Raw genomic sequence first — 21,149 nt, 5'->3', positions numbered from 1 at the left:
GAGTTATGGACCTCTGTTTTCAAATGATTAATCTTCAATTCAAAAACATCCCCCTTCACGAGGTTATTGTCTTTTTATCTGGCAGTTTCACTAATCTACCTGAATAATGCAACACATGAACAAGAAATCAATTCATGTTTTGTTTTGATTCCAGTTTTCCCATTTATTTGTACATATATGCATATATTTATATATTAGCAACAATGACGTTTATGGTAAACGGATGAATAGAGGTTGTTTTCATCTTAGTTAAAAGTGTACTGTAACAGTCTTATCTAACAAAACGCCAGTCATTATCATTAGCTCTCTGTTTACAATTAAATATGCACAAAGCAAAGTCTATATTTATTTACAATCGCAGCCGGCCAGGTGCCGTCCGTATACATTGAGCTGAATGCAGGATAATTACATCCCGTCACTGCCTGAAGTACAGGTCACTCTGGTCCGAGCTCAATCAAGACTAACATGACTGTAATTAAAAGTTACATAACACACTCTATTAAGTTGCTCTGCAACCACATCAAACACTCATGACATTAAAAACGCTCCTGCACACAATTACTGATGGATGAGCATTTCAAAGCTTTAGAAAGGATTAAGAGAAGTGTTGTGAGGGAAATATGACATGAGAGATTTTAATTTCCCCTGGAATACAATTAGCGCTAGAGAAAAAAAGAGATGCCGAGTTATTACTGGTACAGGGAACACCCATCTGTCCAAACCAAAGCTGGGAGATTCAGGGCACATCCTGGTTGGTGGAAATACATATAATTCATATCTCAAACTGACACCTTGGAATCTGTTAAATGACCAGGTTTTAGTACTCTCAAGCTGAAAACACTATTTAGTGTATGTTCATGTTCTACACACTGAAGGAAGGTAAGAGCTTCTTAAAGCGTTAGTTCACCCAAAAATGAAAATACTGTCATCATTTGCTCACCTTCATGCCATTTTAAACCTGTATGACTTTCTATCTAGCCAGGAACAATTTTGAAGAATGTCAAGAGTACTTCTTCCATAATGGCGATAAACCTGTCAAGCTTCAAAAAAAGACAAAAATTGTAAATGTAGTCCATATGACACATGCACTGCATTCCAAGTACACTAAACCCATATGTTGACTACAACAGACAAATTAAATTGTTTCAAATATGACTCGTGTCAAGTTGGATGTCATTGGTTTTTCATGTCGAGGCAGGTTTGATTTTTAGTGAATAACAATGTCTATCCAATCCAAACCTGTATGACTTTTTTTCTGTGAAACACAAAAGGAGTTATTTTGAGAAATTCCCATGTTCTTCAAAATATCTTCTTTTGTGTTGCACAGAAGAAAGTAAGGTACACAGGTTTGGAACAACATGAGGATAAGTAAATAATGACAGAATTTCCCTTTAAATATTGGTCTTTTCCACACAGTTACAGTAGGGCTTCGAAAGACTTTGAATATAGCAAATGAATCTTATGGACCACTTTTACAGTGCCTAACATTAACAGTCCCCATTTTGAAAAACCACTCTGCACATTCTGCAGTTCATGTTCTTTTGCACAGTTTGAAAAAACATGAGGGTGATTTAATGACAGAATTTTCATTTTTGGTCTATCGCTTTAAGAAAGCACGAACCAGTTGAGAAATGACAGCGTTCCACAGGCCTCTCAAGGCAAACTGCAGTCTGCCAACACACTGAAGGAAGGTCTGCAAAAGATCATTAAAATCAATAAGAGCATCTAAATCAAGACCACAGAAGGACAGCTCAGAATTATAAATATCTGTACAGAAATAAACCTTCTTGATGCTCTTCACCGGCTCCTTTCCTCTGCCTGGAGGCCAGCGAATGTTCACGAAGACCGTCACAGCGCTCAACACTCGGCAGGTACAGAGTCAAGATTTCTTTCATTCAGTCATCCTGTTCCCAGTCCCTTAACCTGAACAAAAGCGCTCTCATGTCTGTCTGTTTCTCCATCTCTCTCATCCACAGTGCACTTCAGATATTTCCCAGGTGTGAGCGGTGGAGTGCCTATTTATACACTCAGCACTGGGGCAGGTAGTGTGAAAATGGGGACATCGGAGCTCCCCCTCCTAGAGCAGACGGTTCTCGTAGCATATTCCTGGCTTAGCACCATTGACGAAGCTATCTTTCCCAACCGAGTCCTCAAAAGTCAGTGATTCTCAGATTATCCTTCTGCCTTTCCTTGCCAGACATGGAATGTGGGCAAATGACACTATATTCACAGATAATGTGTATTGTACTTCAAAACCTTACGCTATTTATTGTGTCTAAAAGGAATAAGGATGTGAATGATCTCGGACTAAAACCTTCACCTTGGTGACATTCTTCTCAGCATTGTGGTCATGATAAATTAAGTCAAAAGTGCATTTATTGCAACAAACTGTCGTTCTGCAACATATCTAGGCCACAAACTTAAAAACTAAAGAAAAATCCAAAGCCCAGGAAGCTGTTATATTCCAGTGACTGCTCAAGCCAGGTGAGAGCAGGGATTAGTGGAAGCTCAGTGAGGACACAAGCTTCATGACAAAGGGAATAGCGATGATGATGATGATGATGATGATGGTTAGTGAGTACACAGAGAAGTGCCGTTCATCCGTCCAGGTCAGTGTCTGTGATCTCCGGCCCTTCAGTCCATAATGAATTGCACGAATGTCACAGGAAACGCGCCTCTTCTCATTGGCTCTCCCTCAATGTGGCCCAGCTGCAAAACAATCAACAGAAAATGTGTTAGAAATGTTCCTAAATTAGCAAACAGTGCTGAGAGATTGGCTTTTTTTCTGGGTCATTATACCAATACAACAGATAAAGCTGATTTAAACAGTCTTGTAATTATTACCTGAAAAATATTTTAAATGATTTTTGTTAATGGAAATAAGGCTAAAATAAAATTATCAATATTATATGAAATACGTAAACTTAAAAAAACTTAATTTGATAATTAGAAATGTTGAAAAGTTGAAGTACTACAATAAAAAATAAAGCAAAATATCAAATAAAAATGAAAGCTAGACAGTTTAAAAAAAACGAATAAAAATGAAAAAAGCACATGAAACTACTGAAATAATAAAATAAAATAATTTCAAAATTGTAATAAATACCATAATGGTATATAAATAATACTAAGATAACCCTGGATAAATTATTTTTTTCACGTTTTTGCTTTTTCACAAAACAAATTGAACAACAACAACCAAAAAAACTGAGTTTTTACAGAGTTTTATTACACAAATTATATTAGTGTTGATCTGAGTAATAAAAATGTGCAATGCTACATGTAATAATTAAGGGAAAAAACAACAAATGAGGTGGAAATGCACTTTGAACCCACTGAAACACATTAAGTAAATACCACTGAAGTTACACAGGAACACAGAGAGTTGGGGATTTGGCTTTACCATTGATGAGCCTCCATGGAGAATGAATGACTAAACACAGCCAGTGGAAACGAAGGCGATTGGCTGAATACAGACCAGCTATTTGTTTTCCAGCAAGAGACACTGAACCAGACCGCGGCCCTCAGTGAGTTTACTTATTAACAACCAGCCAGTAATAGAAAGGGAAATACAGTAAACTCACTTTTCTTCTCTGGTTCTCTCTCTCATACCACTGCTACTGTATAAAGCGAGTCATCTACATAGAGATGAAGTCTAGTGTGCAGCAGTCAGGATACTCACCCACCACTCCTGGTCCTCCTCACCATCCACCACGATGACCTCTCCCTCAGAGAACGTCAGTTCGTCTGGATTATCAGCCACACAATTATACATGGCCTTCACACGCTTCGGCTTCTGCTTGCCACACACCAATCAGGTTTGGAAACACAAGAACATGTCACTTAGTATCTCATACACAGTAAGTATGTTATGTAAATATGGCATATTAGGCGGTATCCATCATGAATTCACTTGATTCACATGTCTGGAATTTCCTCTTGTGGTTAAACATACCAGGTAGGTTTTCCTGGGCATGTGGGTAGCGGGCAGAGTTTGACCAATGGTGTTTTGGGGACCTCCAGGAACTTTAGCTGTTTAACAAACAAAAACAGGAAATTACATCACTGTCAGAATTGCCTTTTCAATACAATAATGGCCGCAAGCCATTTATTAAAACGATCAACTTACAGTTAACATGGTTTCTCTGACATCTACCTGGTCTCTCGATGGATCCAGAGCGGATCAGTGTGCTTTTACTGAAGGTTTTGTCCGTGCTACAACCAACAAAAAGAAGAGACTGTGTTCAGTTCTTGTAATATTGAGTACTAAAAGTAACGATATTTAGACTCAGGTCATGCTCAGATGAGTGTCCTACTTGTGTCGTCCTCTGGCACTGTGTGCGTGAATGAGGACTTGAATAGGAATTAATGACCTGGTAAATCAGCAGTTCCCTATGGGCATTTTCCACCTCTGCCTCCAGATAAGGACACGCTCACCTTTTACAGGATGCAGACTCACCAAACACTGGAGAAAGTTCCACTCAAGGACTAGCGGCTAACCGCGGCTATAATGAGTCTGTGTTGTCCTATAGGGCAGGACTGTCAGAGTAGAGGGCATATGTGTGTGCATGTGGTCATGGGTTATTTAGTATTCTGACCTTGTAGCCCGGTTGATGTTCTGACCAGGAGGACCGTGTCCAGGTTTGGGTTGTATATTCTTGGCCTCCATCATACTGGCAGTTTTAGCCATAGGAGGGGGAGCACCAGTGGGCACAAGAACTGTAGAGACCATCAAATAGATGCCATTATGTTAAACATCATGTTAAACATAAACGGCTCACAATTACTTAAAAAAATTAAAAAAAGCACAGAGGTTAAAATATTTTATGTTTGACAATATTGGTATATACACATACATACATACATACACACAAACACACGGTTTTAAAATAACACCTGCCAAATGAGGTTAAAAATAAACTGATAGGTAATGATTTCAAATCACTAGTCAATTTGGCGGGTTACTTATTACGTTTACTCACTTTGCTGGGGAAATTCGTGTAAACCCATAGATAGTAAAAGAAAGGGACACAGCGACCCCCTTGATTTCAACGGAGAAACGTGAAGCCGATTAGAAGCACTCACTTCCTGATGGCTGAGCGACTGCGCAGGCTCAAACTGAGCTTGACGATGTAGATGTGACGTGAGCAACCTGTCTGACAGTTGTAAATCTTCTAGTAGCTGTGCCAAGACAAATCTGAAATCACCTTATTATTTCCAATTCCTCAAAAAAGATGTTGAAATATTTTGTCCTGTTGCTTTTATGGACTCTCTATCTATGGGCTTCTCCCTTGACTTTATGCCTCTATGTCTCCCCGATTGCCTCATAGACAGTAAAAGATTGCCTGCGAGCTTCTCCTCCTGTCTATACGGTAATTTCTCTACTGTGCGACAGAGAGTGGTCATGACGCAATCATTAACCTATATTTACAAAAACGGGTTCTACGGGGCCATAATGCAAGATACAAAGTAATGGAGCCTTTAATACATTGTCGTGTTTCTTTAGAAATAAATAATGGACAAATTAAGTCTTTAGACGCCTCAGATGTAAAGTTATTCGCTGTGAAAGTGACGCCAAAATGAATGAGAGTCAATGGAATGCTAACAGCAGGTGAAGTTCTGCTACAATGGCGGCTCCCAGGGAGGCTTCAGTTTCTGGCTGATGGATTACCCCCTTGTGTAAACCAAATCTGCGCAGATTTAGCGCAAATACTCAACTCGTGAGTCATCATGATATATTAAATACAGCGTATTGCGCAGAATCTGCACATATCTGGCTTACTTGAACATACACGTCACTACGCAACAAATAGCTATGCTTGTTCATTTGCATTGAAGCAATAGCGAAGATTAAAAAGCATTTGGTTAACAGAAAAGACATTGTTATTTTCCAACATCCTACATTTTTTTATGTTCTTTGTACTGTACATGAAAATGTGATGAGGATGAAAGAGGAAGGGAGGAGAAGGCTGGATGTCATGATTTTGTTTGAATAAGAAATGAATGTATGAAATCCAAATTTTATAATATGTGACCCTGGACACAAAACCAGTTACATGGGTAAATATATACAACTTAAACATACTAATATTAAGTATACTTGTTGGCTTTGTAGTTTTTATATAGTTTATGTATAGTTGATTAATTTCATAAAGCTAAACATGATTACAATTAAATAAATTATATATATATATATATATATATATATATATATATATATATATATATGTGTGTGTGTGTTCCCTATAATAATATTAATGATAACAAAAATATAAACATTTAAAATATACTGATATTAAATGGTCCTAAATAGGCTTTTTTTAGTTTAAAACATAGTTTATGTATAGCTGTCATAACTAGTGTCACTGTAATAATAATGATATATAAATAATAAAACATTTAAAATATTTTGATATTAAATTGGCTTTTATAAGTCTTTACTTTAAAAGAAAAAAATTCAATATCTCATGCAATTTCAAACAGATAAAAGTAACTTTTTGACCCTGAATTAAGATAACAAAAAGACAGATCTGAGCATATACTGATCTTTAAATCCCCGAACAGACATGAATTGAATGAAAGAGAATAAAAGTGAGCTTGTCCTGAAGTTGTTTTTGGAAATCAGAAAACAACCAGAATTTTTGAAGCCTGATATCTGGTATTGATTCATGAATATCAATTAGGCTATGTGATTAGACAAACTAAACTCACAAACACAGCATAACCTAATTAATATTCATACGTTTAGACACCGCCATGACATCACAACCAGCTAATCCAGGATCAATAAAAGAACAATCTGACTCAAATCTAATCTTAACACAAAGCACCAAGTGAAACAGAAATGCTCTGCCTCGAGCAAAAGTTCATCCACTCATTCATGTACAGCCAACTCACGGGAAGTGGATGTGACCCGTAAGGGGGGCGCTGGGGGGTGCATGTTGGGGGGGTCAGAGGAAGATCTCTGCCTGCCGGTCAGATCTAGGGAGCCAGGCTTCCAACCGGGCGATCCCTGAGCCATTCCTGCAGGACCAGACGGCTGTACTGTGGAAAGGAGAAGAAAAGACGAAAAAAAAGATTAAATGAGAGATGAAAAGAGAGGATAGCGCTTTTGTTAACTCTTTTTCTGGACTTTGGTCCTGCTCCAGACCTGCAGAGATCCATTATGCATCTAATTTCATTAGTGTATTTAAGAAAACCGCTCATTGTGAAAAACCATGGGGTTCTCTTCAAAACCTCACTCATCTTGTTCTAAAACAGAAATCAGTGTCTTTTTTTTATCCAAGTGAAACTCTAACAGACAAATTCCACTAATCTACCGCCCAGCGTTTGAAAGACGCACAGCGTTTCAGCTCATAACGGCTCCCTGTCCAGAGACTTTGGGAGCACACATATAGGTCAGAATCTTCACATGGCCGTTCCCATGGAGCTCTGCAGTGTAACTGGGTGAGGGTGAGAATTCAAGAACATGTCAAAGAGATTTCTGCCATTTTAAGACCTGACATTTGTGAGGCTAAAAATACAGCAGCCAGTTGAGGCCTAAATGTGATCAAATCATTTGCTTTTTGTATACGTTTAGTATATTTTTCATTTACAATTATAAATATTAACAATGTGGATCCAGCAATGATTTAAAAAAAAAGGAGTTGAAGTAGTTAAAATGTATGCTAGACATTTTACACTGAAAAAAATTATAAAACGCAACACTTTTGTTTTTGCCACCATTTTTCATGAGCTGAACTCAAAGATCTTAGGGGGCTTTCACACTGGCAGTTTAGTTCGGAACGGGGCACGGTTCGCATGAAAAATCGCTAATGTGAACGCTGTCATGTGAACCCGGGTGCGCACTGGGTCCCGAACCCGAGACAACCTGGAGGAGGTGGTCTCAGTTCGGTTGCTCCCGAACCGTGCTGCGGTTCGCGTGCATGTGAAAGCAACACAGACTCGGGTGCGCACTTGTTCAGGAAGTAAAGTGTCCTGCGCATGCGTTTTAGCCGATTATGATGTATCTTGTTAAATAAAACACACGTAAGAGATGAAGATTTACCCTGGATACGAGCAAGAGTGAGTCTGCAGTGTATTCGCGTATAGTGCGTGCAATCAGGGCAACAAATTAATAGAAATCCACTGTCTCCTCAAAAGAGTCCATTTGCAAGCAGCAGAAAGACAGCTTATGCGACACACACACACACACACACACACACACACACACACACACACACACACACACACACACTTAACCTGCGTTGTTACTCAGCTATGCATAATAGCACCAAATTAATAAAAAAACACAATATATTGACCTGCGTCGTGTTTTCTATCATGCGCCGTGCACGTTTGGAATGACGTAAGATGCACGCAAACGCACCAGAGTTGGATAGAATCAAGTTGAGTATGAAACCAGACCAACGCTGCGGGGGGCGCCGGGAACAATCGCGCCTGGGCTCGGACCGCAGCAAACGGGCCCAGTGTAAAAGCCCCCTAAGACTTTTTCTTTGTACATAAAAGGCCCATTTCTCTCAAATATCCATCAACCTCACAGGTGTGGCATATCAAGATGCTGATTAGACAGCATGATTAGGGTTAGACAGCACAGGTGTGCCTTAGGCTGGCAACAATAAAAGGCCACTCTAAAATGTGCATTAATCATGCTGTCTAATCACCTGTGAGGTGGATGGATTATCTCGGCAAAGGAGAAGTGCTCACTAACACAGATTTAGACAGATTTGTGAACACTATTTGAGAGAAATAGGCCTTTTGTGTACATAGAAAAAGTCTTAGATCTTTGAGTTCAGCTCATGAAAAATGGGGGCAAAAACAAAAGTGTTGCCTTATTATTTTGCTCAGTGACACTCACAGGCCACATTATTAGGTACACCTGTTCAACTGCCCGTTAACACAAATATCTAATCCAATGCATTTAGACATGGTCAAGACGATCTGCTGAAGTTCAAACTTAGTGTCAGAATGTGGAAGAAACTTGATTTAAGTGACTTTAAACTTGGCATGGTTGTTGTTTGGGCTGGTTTGAGTACTTCAGAAGCTGATCTACTGGGATTTTCATGCATAACCTTCTCTAAGGTTTACAGAGAATGGTCAGAAAAAGAGAAAATAGCCAATGAGTGGCAGTTCTTTGGGTGAAAATCCCTTGTTGATGCCAGAGGTCAGAGGAGAATGGCCAGATTGGTTCAAGCTAATAGAAAGGCAACAGTAACTCAGATAACTACTCTTTAAGACCGAGGTCTGCAGTAAAGCATCTCTATAAACGAACCTTGAAGCAGAAGGACTACAGCAGCTGAAGACACACCAGGTGCCACTCCAGCCAGCTAAGAACAAAAAATTGTGGCTACAATTCGCATGGGCTCACAAAAATGGGATAGTAGGAAAAAAAAGCCTGGTCTGATTCAGAATTTGGCGTAAACAACATGATAGCATGAATATTTCCAGGAGGATAATATCACAAATCTCATACTCATCATCCCAAACTGGTTTCTTGACTTGAACATGAAAATTAGTTTATTATACTCAAATGGCCTCCACAGTCACCAGATCTCAGTCCAATAGAGCATGTTTGGGATGTGGAGGAACGGGAGATTCGCATCATGGATGTGCAACTCAAAAATCTGCAGCAACTGTGTGATGCTATCATGTCAATATGGACCAAAATCTCAGGAATGTTTTCAGCACCTTGTTGAATCTATGCCACAAAGAATTAAGGCAGTTCTGAAGGCAAAAGGGTCTTTTTCTTCTCTCAATCAGTGTTTTTTCTTTTATCTGAGTGAAATGTAAAGCACCTAAATTTCGGGGTGGTAGAGGTGGAGCAGAGGTGGACAGGGTGACCGGTGAGTTGGTGTTGATAATGGTTCCATAGGTCTCGTTGTTGACCAGGTTGGGCACGAACCGCTGCTTGTCTTTGACCATGTCTCGAGCGTCTCGTGTCAGGCTGGCCGGACTGGGCTGAAGGGAGTTACTGCCCGGAGTGTAGCAGCTGATGGGCCTCTCGTCCCGCCGGTGAGGACTGGACTATAGACAAAAAGGTCATAAGTGGGACTGGGTAAACGCATTGAATATTAAAAAATAATATATAATAATAATCACAACAAAGATTTTGCAAGCAAAACAAAAATGAATCAAGATTTTAACTGTCGAGATGATTACAAAGCACTTATTTTGTGGGCAATTTAATATTTGAACTAGTGATCGACCGATGTATTGGTTTACCGATATTTTTCCCGATATCTAAGCATTTTCCCATAATCGGGAATCGGTTTTGTAATATCGGATTTTCCGATAAACGGCGCCATCTTGTGGCCGTTTTGAGAATTCCGCCATTGCAGCCCGCGTCTGAGGAGATCAGTCAATAACAACTCTGTGCACAGGTAAAGTATATGTTCTACTTGCTTTGCTTTAATTATTCAACTTTATTTAACATAACAGACATGCATGCAGAAATGAGATTTGAGACATAAATGCCTGATATAGTTTATTTATGCAGCTTGGTTCTAAAAAATTGAGACGAACTCATTGAGCCACGTAGCGTAATCCGTCATGTCCTTCCCCAATAAAGACGTAACTTTACATGAATTAAATAAAACAGACATGAATGAGTGCATGTTGACAATAAAAGCGCTGAATTTAATTCTCTATCTGTTGTATTTGCTCACCATTAGTCTCGAAAAAAAAGTTCGTACATATTGCTGAGCACTCACTGGGTTGATGATCAGGAATGCTCGAGCACGGCCACTGAATGAATCTTTTGACAAGATTATCTTGTTTAAACACCCTAGATTATATTATCATTTACTACATAGCAATTATTTCGCTAATACACATCTAAATATACCGCTTTGTGGAAATTAATTATTCATTATCTGCACGCGCGATCGCGGTTGAGTAACGTATAGCCTAATGTTATAGTTATGTGTAAATGCATAGATAAACAGCACTTTGTCATAAAGCATTTCATGATCTAGACCGACAAAAATATTAATAATAATTAATGACATACTAGTTGGAAAATGCAATGATGTATATGCTGTTTTGTTTGTTACTTTCCTGATGTTATAGGCTATTCCAGCTAATATTATGCAGTGAATTAATATTACCCAGTGAATTATTCCTCACTCTTAGTTTAAACCTATTAAACGGCACATAAACCTTCTAAAACTGTTTAAAATGAATTACATTTCTGCAAAGGTGATATGACTCCCCTGTCAATTATTTTTTCCATATGAAAACATTAGACTTTTAACATTTATTTTGCCTATTGTTAACATTGTTGCTGCTGATGCTTATAAATGATATGTATAATTTAGATATAAATTACATAATGTAATAATATAAATGTTTTTATTGTAATTTGATTAGTTTACCATTTATGAAAACAAATAAACATATCCAAATATGTTAGAATAGTTTTTGTGCTTTATTTTTTACCTCTTCAAAGCTTTTATTTTTAAACAAAGACACTTAGTAACAGTGCACTTTATTTTTTGGACTCAGACCCCTCTATTTATTTGTGTATAAATATAAAGGGTTTTTTTTGTATGCAAGGAGGGAGTGATTGTTATAAATAAAATGGTTTGTTCAGTTCATTTGTGTTGTAATAATTGTGCCAAAAACAGAAGTATAACAGTAAATAAATATCGGTTCTGCATATCGGTTATCGGGCACATACACATGCAAATAATCGGTATCGGTTATAAAAAATCAATATCGGTCGATCACTAATTTGAACATTAGCAAAATATGCGCTTTGAAATGCGGAATCAGTTCAAACTGTCTAAGCGAACTGATTAAAAATAATCCAATATAATTCTTTCTTGTGGTCATTTAGTTAAAACAGCGTTGAAAACATGGTTTGATTATTTTTTACTTGATTTTTACTATATTTTAATCTACTCTGCTACAATGACTATTTGATTGAAAATTAAATATTATTAAATATCTACTCCCACTTAATTAGGCATTAGCTATTACTAATTATATACACATTTACACACAAATATATTAGTTATGCAAAATCTAACGCATGCAACCAAAATACTTCTCCATAAGGAGTTTTTCCTCACCTTCTCATCCAGATCTTCATCACTCTCGTCCAGGTCTTCATGCTGAAGTCTCCACTCGTACTCCACATGCACATGAGCATTGAACTTCCCTGCAAGTGCCTGGTTCAGCTAAAAGAGAGACACAAGCATACCATAAACAACATCTTACCATCTAGGCCAGTTATCTCGCATATTAAACTACAAGAACTTTGTATGTACAACATAACAGCTCACCAGTTCCTCACACTGCAGGTGTTTGAGTCGCCTGGCAATGTCAAGCGGGGTCTCGCCAGCCTCATTAGCTAAATATACACAGAAACACATTTCAAGAGGAGGATACAGTGGTTTGATACATTTTAGAAAGTATCACAGTCGCCAAGCTGGAAAGAATGACGTTCCCACCCCATTCTGTACTCTTGGCTTCCTGTGCTGAATTTGACTTTACAGACAAGACAAAGCCAAGTCGATCCAGACAGCTTGCTCACAAAAGACTGAGAGAAGATTCCCTGGCACAGGTTCACCCACCCACATACATACATGCACATCTGACTCTCTGTTATCTTTTCTTCGCTTTCTTGGTGGACAGATTGTCAATAACAGAATTACAAATCACCACACTAACTTTTCCCAGCAGTCAAAATAAGAACATGGTGTGAGAACAACATCCTGAAAAGTGCCACCAGACAAAACCAGGACCCTGGGAATCCTTAAAGACATCATGAAAGGGATCCCTACAATGTCACACCCAAACTTCCTGTTTCAGTAGGGACTACATGAGATTTGATTTGCTGCATACCGATATCTATGGAGGCTTTTCCTCTCAGCAGAAGTTTGAGACACTCGCTGTTGTCCGTCAGGCAGCAGTAATGCAGCGCTGTACTTCCTTTAGCCGTTTGCTTATCCAAGTTTAAACTGAGGGGAGAAACACACAATTTTGCCTGTTTAGAAAACATTAAATCTCAATTTTCAATTCCAGGCACAGCTATAATTGCCACTTTAACATTCAAAACCAGAACTTTTAAACAGCTTTGGTCAAATCAATGACAAAAAAGCCGTTCACTCAGATTTAGTTGCTGGGTAGCATCAGTCAGCAAAGAAGGGAAATAAACTCGAGAAGGGTGTTTTCCAGCCTCTCCTCGGCTGTCTGAGTCTTGCCTGTTCTGGGTGAGGAAGTCTATGATGTGAAGAGAGGTTCTGTCCACCAGTCTCACGGCCAGATGAAGGGCTGTCTCACCTTGTTCCTACCGCACCAAACAAACAACATGACATTTATACAGTAGCTTGGGTTTGTGCATAAGAGCCACTCATGATTGAATAGACCATGATATTTTGAGCACATCGCGTATATGTGAATTAACCATGAGTACTTATATACAGAACACTTATGTAATCTTTTGTGAAAATGGAGTCTGTTATGTTTTATGTAGTAGTTTGCATGTTCTCCCTGTGTCCGGGTGGGTTTCCTCCGGGTGCTCCGGTTTCCCCCAATCTAAAAACATGCAGTATACGAGAATTAGAGACGCTAAATTGTCCATAGTAGGTGTGAATGCGTCTGTGTGTGTGAGTCCCAAGTCACATAATGGGGAGGGTTGTGGAAAGACCTGGCGACCTACCCTGGAAAAATCATCGGCAAGAAAATTCATGGACAGTCTCTCGCATATGGCAAATATGACTGAAACGGTTAATGAATGATGATGATGATTCATGTGAAACTAAAATATTTATTATACTCAAAAGCACACAAATTTTCTGCACTTGAATGCAAAATATTACTGAATACTGTCATGCTTACAAAAAATTACCATGAATTTCCTCCAAAATATCCCGGTAACGGTTACTACAGTAAATTCATAATAAATAAGTAAGGGACCGGATTCAAATAGTGCAGTGTTTCTCAAACTTTTTCAGCCCAAGGACCACTTTATCTTCCAATTTTTTTCTGAGGACCACCAAACAAAATCTCACTCTAACACGCCCCCAAAAAACAAAAAAATTGAATGTTTCCATGGTGACGCGTTATTGCTTGAGACACAGCGCAACCACAAAACAGCGCAAAATTGTAAGGATAAGCTAAATTTAAGTTTAATATGCAACTGTTTCACTTTCAAGTCAAAAACGAATTATTCAAACACAAATGCAATAATATGATGAGAAATTTTTATATGAATTTTATTTCATTTGAAAAAGTAAATGTGAAATGAGCTGCAGCTTAATATGAACAACAAATTGCACATGTGGGAAAAAAAACTGCAATTAAACATACTGTAACAGCCTAGGTCCCACTTAATGTCATTCCAAAGAGCCATTAGTTTAAAACTGAGGTTGTGGGTATAGGAAGTCTACGATTGTAACTATGGTAACAATAAAATGCTGAAAAAAAAATCCCCTTAATGTCCAATATCACTGAAATTACTGGGATTTTACAAATGAAACAAAAATTAGTCCATTACAAAACTAATAGATCTGTGGATTTTATATTTTGAGATTTCCATCTAAAACTTAATGTGAATATTAATGAGACGAGTGGTGCTGATTCTCATACATCAGTCTCTGAATATCTGGCTCCAAAGAGGAGAGTTTCAGTTTCACACTAGGCTCCACACGTTTGGTCTGTTGCGCTGTTTTGTTTTCAAACCAACCAGTGTGGAAAACCCAACTTCACAGTTGTATGTAGTTGGGAAGGGCATGTGCACTTTGAGGGCAGATTCTGCAAGCTTTGGATGTTCTGCGCTGAATGAATGAATGATGATCTGCTTTTATGTCATTGTTCCTTTTTTATTCAAAATATTCACAAATGTATTATCTATAACATGAAACACTGATATTCCGATTGTCAAATATGTGCAAGTGGATGTGTTTTGTTGTTTAAACACCTGTATAACGATCGCGTTAGTTGAGCTGTATGTGCGATGGGCGGCGTCATGTTAGTATAGGCTACAACACGTCAATTCCTCCACTTCTCACGAAATAAATGAAAGTAAGTGGCCGGTGAGCTAGGAGAAGAATAGGGTAAAATGTAAAGCTACTTGCACAATGTGTATCTGATAAGAATAAAACGTGTCGTCTTTTTATAATGGAAAGATTATTATTGCCGCTTCCATAGACAACAGTGTGTATTTTACAAACTCAAAATCATTTTTTGCTAGTACTTATGTGTATTTAAATGTCTGAAACCTAAAATAAACATTATGTGGTTGAAAACACTGATTAGTTGTGAAAAATGACAGCACTGAGTGCCGTCTCTGGCTCAGCGCCAGCCAACGCGCGAAAGCACATGTTTATATCTATGATTTGAATTTAACGGTTGATCACGTGATGCATGGACCGTTCTAATCACACCGTACCCTGCAGGGACCAGCCAAGACTGATCACACCGGTGTGATCGTGCGAAAGAGTTATATTAGTGTCGATTTTGTAAATACTTGCCTGGTTTAGGTCATCTTTTCGCGGACCACTAGGGGGCGATGACGGACCACTAGTGTTCCGCGGACCACACTTTAAGAATAACTGAAATAGTGCAATATATTATAGGGTAGTCTGATTACATCAGTATCGGAGTACAAATACCTCGGTATTATTATTGATAACACATTACGTTTTGGTTCACATACAAATATTTGAGGCAAAAACTCATTTGGATTTTACTTTAGAAACAAGTCATGCTTTTCATTTAATGCGAGGAAGAAACTAGTGTCAGCTACTTTAAAAAAAATTTTTTTTAAACCAGTTTTTGACTATAGGGATGTAGTGTATCAGCACGCTTCCTTTTATCTTCTTGCCTCTCTGGATGCTTTGTACCATGGTGCTCTGAGATTCATAACTGATTGTAGATTTTCAACACACCATTGTGATCTATACAAAATGGTTGGTTGGCCTTCGTTGAATATTAGAAGAAAAATGCACTGGTATTTGTTGATTAACAAAGCTATATTGGGTTATCTGCCCTCTTATCTTTGCTGTCTTGTTAAACGGAAATTGCCTGATAATTACTCATTACGCTCTAAATCAATCCACAATCTGTGTGTACCTTTTGCCAGAACCGAGCTGGGTTAAACCTCTTTTAAATATGCCGCAGCCTCGGATTGGAATCTTCACCAGAATGAGATTTGGTGTCTTGTAGAGAATTAAAATTTTTATTAAGCAATCTTCAGAGTAAATTAAGGGTGTTTAAATGTTTTTAACCAGTTGCATATTTTATGTTTATGTAATTATGTTTTTGTTTTTATGTTTATGTATGTCGTAACTTTGATGTATGTAAATCCAGGACACTCCTGAAAAAGAGATTTTAATCTCAGTGTGTCTTCTTTCCTGTTTAAATAAAGGTTTATATTTATATAGTACTTAAATATTTTATTTTATTTCAAATGCCAATATATTAGAGGAATCCACATACAAAAAACAGGAAAAAATGACTGTAATTTAATAATAAATGAGTAAGGGACCACATTTAAATATAATATAAGTACATTTTTTATTAATTAAATATTTTTTTTATTAATGAAGTAATTTTATCTTAATTTTATTTCAAAGAATAAATTAAATAAATATTCAAATCCACATTATCTATACACACATATACAGTCTTGGTCAGTTTACATACATCTTGCAGAATCTGCAAAATGTTAATTATTTTTAAAAAATATAAGAGGAATCATGCAAAATGCATGTTATTTGTTTTTATGTAGTGCTGTCATGAATAAGGTATTTTACATAAAATATGTTTACATATAGTCCACAAGACAAAAAATAGATTAATTTATAAGCATGCATTTTGTATGATCCCTCTTAGTTTGTTAAAATAATTAACATTTTGTAGATTCTGCAAGGTGATGTAAACTTTTGACCACGACTGTACGTACGTACATACACACACACGCACACACACGTACACGCATATATATGTGTATATGTATATAGTTTGTAGGATAGGCAGGGGCGGAGCAAGACTCTCAGTACAGTACGGCCCTCTGCTACCAAGTCATTTTAAAATTAAAACCGTAAAAAAAACCTGTAAAATATCTGATGAATGCATATGTAATAATGTGTCACTTGTTGAGCCAAGTAAGCTTATGTTAAATAAAACACAAAGACTATCTCGTTCTTTTCTTTTTAATGTGCCCAATTTATATTTTCTCTCCATTTTCGTAACTATTCTCTACATTATGCATTTCGCACCTCACATCACCCGCTGTACTCGTGAGGCAAGCAGGCCTCATACACTGTGTTTCGGTTCAGTTATGACTCACAAGATGAGCTCCAGTTCACGTGCCGGCGCCTCCGTGTCGTGATTATCTATTGTCTGCTATATTTACTTCTTATTTATTAAATCCAGGCAATTGGTTGATGAAACATTGATTAAAATTAAGATACAATTAATACAAAACTAAATTCACCTTAATGAAAGGCTTTCTGTTTGATGTCTCTGTGAAAGTTTTAAAGCAGTCTTTCAGTGCCGCTTTCAGAGCGCTCACGTCCGTAACTGGGAACTGTCACGTAACATTGTTTTTCCCTCATAAATGCGTCACGACAAAATTAATATTTTATGTTCTGTGGAGAGCCAACCCTTCTTCATCCGGTGGGTAGTATTACTTTTGCCACCTAAAAGTTAAAGTATTTTTGTGTCACTTCCGTTTCAGATGTGTATTTCCCTCATATTAAATATAAAACGCATAGACTGATGTTTTTCTAATGTCTGGACTCCTTTATTAAGGGAGTATGGATAAACAGACGTTTCAATATATTGGTATTAAATGCCCCCTACAGTGCAATTCGGCTAGGTATACATCTGCGCTAAAATATCAAGGTGAAAGTCATCATAGCTTGCGTAGTATAGACCCAGCTCCCAACCCAACTTTGAGAATAGATTAACGCGATATTTTTTTTATCGCCCGATAAGAGTCTCACGTTAACGCAGCACGTTAACGCCAATAACGGCCCACCACTAATATATATATATAATTTTTTTTTTTTTTTTTTTTTTACCTGTGGTTCAACGTTAAATGTGGATTTAATTTATAATTTCAGATAAAATTCAAAGTGAATTCAAAATGACATTTAATTATTATTTGTATTATATATATATATATTTTTTTAACGCAAACTATGATAACTATGGTAAATGTTTGTAAAGGAAATGACTGAATAACTGATCAAATCCGAGGAAAGACCGTAACAGACTCACATGGCCATTGGCCAGAGGAATCGGCTCCATTAGGTCGACCCCCTCAGCGTAGACCTGAATGAGAGAGAAAATATCCCGGGCCTTCACGGCATCACAGAGCGTGTGCAGCTTCGACAGCGCGTCAGGGCACTTCTTACGAGCAAAGCGCTTCTCTGTGTACTTGGCCATGATGAAGTCTTTCCTCGCCTGCCTGAGGCATTAAAAGGAAATTAAACAAGAATGAATTTGCATAGAAATACAACATTAATGACAATTTCCCAAAGAGAAACTTTGGCTTACATGTCACTGGCTGGGTTTGGTTTGATCACGTCTTCTGCCGTCAGACAAGCTTCCATGATCTCATTAAATCCAGCATTCCCCACGTTCTTGGCCAGCTAAACACCACAACACACGCATGCATGCAAACACACGCATGAAATCAAAACAAAACTAATTGCATTTCGCAACTCTAAAGTACCAACAAAAGCATTTATTAAGGGTCCATTTGATCTGTTTTGTTACTTCATAATATCCTAATCAGCCAAACAATGTCTCCTGGCACTCAATCAGAGACCCGAGGCTTTCTCACTGAAGCTAATAGTTCTTCAGGCTTGTGTAATTACTTTAATGATCCTAAATTGCTGCCCAAAAAAGCTTTGGGCTGAAACCATGCATGCGGAATAACTCCCAAAGAGCCCAAGTGATTTAAGCAAGCCCTATAAAAATTTCAAGCATGAGGGCTGAATTAAACGAATCCAGCGCAAACTAAATAAATAAACCCAATATTAGGCTTACAGCAGCAGTGCTGGGGAATCTGTGATATCAAAGATCAAGCACTAACCAAGAGCTCTGAGGTGCTGAGAACATCCAGTGTTAGTGACTGGATTCTGGAGTAGTGCACACCCAACTCCCGGTGGATCCCTGAACATTCGATACAAGTCAGGATGCCCAGGTTGGTGGAGAGCCACGTGGGACCTGAGGGAGAATGAGAGGGGAGAAAACAACTTTAACAGAAGCTGTCAATCAAGAATGTGTAACATCGAAATGGAACTTAAAAGATGAAACAGCGAATCCTCATTCCCACAATGATTGTCAAGTACAGTTTTATCATTGATCCGTTATGCCAATCGCTGGAGCGAGCAGTTAGCACACACACTCTTAAATCTGAATCTACAGTAGCTTGCAACATTTCTTGATCCCAAAATATCCAGAGGTGATTTGGGAAAAGTAAAGAAATAAAAAATGCATAATAATAATAATAATAATAATAATGATGATGATAATAATAATAAATTAACATTATTATATTAATTAGAATAATAAACAAATGTTGTTGACATCATTGTTATATTACATTTAGACATGTGCCGGTATTCGGTAATGCGATAAATCGCGGTAATGAATATGCACGATATTGTTATCGCGGGGACTTCGAAATACCGTGAAAAATAATAGATCCGAATTTAGATTTTTAGAACGCGCATCAGCTTATTTTCCATCAACCGCTTAAAAAATAATGCGTATATGCTGCGCAAAACACATGTGCACTTTGATGTAAACAATCCCCACATCACATGTATAAGCACTGTGTGCATGCAGTGCGCACTCTAGTCTAATGTAAACAATCCTCACATGGAAAAGAAGCACGGCGGAAGGAGGAACGCTGCCGACTATTTATCCCCCGCATGGCTGCCAACTCTCACGCATTCAGCTTGAGACTCACGCAATTGACACTTTCACACGGTCTCGCGCCACACATCCATTTTCTCACGCAGAGAAAAATCGCGGAGCAAAGAGGACACTGACACCGACAGACTAGACAGAGCAGGTTACTTTTGATATGAAAAAAATATCAGCTCTCAGGTTTTATAACGAAATTCAGACAATAAATACTGTTTTGGTGCTTGTAAATGTGACGTGACAGATCGCGCGCCTCAGATCAAGTAAACCGATCATCTGTTACTTTTTATTAAAGATACAGTACAACCCACCGAAAGGTACGTACTTTCGATCAATCAGTGTTTTTCAACCACGGAAAGAGGTCAATAACACTGCAGGAGAACAATTATGTCACAGAACGTTACATTTACCTCAGGAAAGCCATTTAATGTTAGTTGACTATAAGAAAATAGCTATAGAGAGGAGTATTTTGCTAAATATGTGCACTATATTACATATTTTAATATATGTTTACTTGTCATTATATAATTGTTATTATAATGAAAATTACGGCATATTACATTTTTATATTTATATTATTATTATATTTATATTGTATGCATTATATTTAATTTCCCTCTGTATGTTTACAGCATTATGTGAGATATATTTTTTCTTGAGAAACATTTAAATGCAGGCTATCTACTGTAGCCTACCTAATATTTATCCAAATGAGTCAATATTGAATCAAGATTGAAATTAAATCCAAGAATTTAATTGAAATCATGAAAATTGTGTTAAGCAATAATACAAACAGTAGCCTCAGTAACCATGTAAACATTATAACATGTTGTCACTAAAAAATAAAATTAATGTTTTGACAATCACAATTACACATTGTGATGCAAGTTTTTTTTTAGATACCCCCAATCCGTCTGTTTCTCTTGTGCAATTAAAATATCGTGATAATACCGTATACCGTGATAAAAGCTCAATCAATTAATCGCAGCATGAAAATTTGATACCGGCACATGCCTAATTACATTATTATATTTTATAAATTGATCAAATTAATTTTATACTATAATGAGGTACTTTTGGGAAATAAACACATAAAATTACATTATATAATGATAATTATTATTATTATTATTATATTAATTAGAATTTTAAATTCTACCATATTACCATATTAAATTTTAATTATTTCTTGTTGTATTTATTATTAGTTTTAAACAAATATTATTATATTAATTAGAATTTTTAATGCTACCATATTA

General features: G+C 37.3%; 1 protein-coding gene across 2 annotated transcripts in view; it reads right to left on the bottom strand.

The window, feature by feature from the left end:
- Window positions 1-137: 137 nt before the first annotated feature.
- asap2a (ArfGAP with SH3 domain, ankyrin repeat and PH domain 2a) overlaps window positions 138-21,149 on the bottom strand; it is an 80,270-nt gene continuing 59,258 nt past the window's right edge. For both annotated transcript variants that reach the window (XM_077240054.1, XM_077240055.1), the window contains exons 15-28: window positions 19,052-19,185; window positions 18,511-18,605; window positions 18,232-18,421; window positions 13,206-13,291; window positions 12,847-12,962; window positions 12,285-12,352; window positions 12,072-12,179; window positions 9,795-10,023; window positions 6,898-7,044; window positions 4,599-4,719; window positions 4,130-4,215; window positions 3,956-4,032; window positions 3,683-3,796; window positions 138-2,709 (exon numbers count right to left, since the gene is read on the bottom strand). In XM_077240054.1, the coding sequence (XP_077096169.1) occupies window positions 2,635-2,709; window positions 3,683-3,796; window positions 3,956-4,032; window positions 4,130-4,215; window positions 4,599-4,719; window positions 6,898-7,044; window positions 9,795-10,023; window positions 12,072-12,179; window positions 12,285-12,352; window positions 12,847-12,962; window positions 13,206-13,291; window positions 18,232-18,421; window positions 18,511-18,605; window positions 19,052-19,185 (1,646 nt within the window). In that variant the 3' untranslated portion in view covers window positions 138-2,634. The remainder of the gene's footprint in view (window positions 2,710-3,682; window positions 3,797-3,955; window positions 4,033-4,129; window positions 4,216-4,598; window positions 4,720-6,897; window positions 7,045-9,794; window positions 10,024-12,071; window positions 12,180-12,284; window positions 12,353-12,846; window positions 12,963-13,205; window positions 13,292-18,231; window positions 18,422-18,510; window positions 18,606-19,051; window positions 19,186-21,149) is intronic.

The sequence above is a fragment of the Siphateles boraxobius genome, unplaced genomic scaffold (genome assembly GCF_051911475.1).
Source record: "Siphateles boraxobius isolate OS27281-9 unplaced genomic scaffold, OSU_SipBor_1 22, whole genome shotgun sequence".
NCBI lineage: Eukaryota > Metazoa > Chordata > Actinopteri > Cypriniformes > Leuciscidae > Siphateles > Siphateles boraxobius.
Note: the sequence above shows the minus strand (reverse complement) of the source record. Positions and strands in the feature narration are given on the sequence as shown.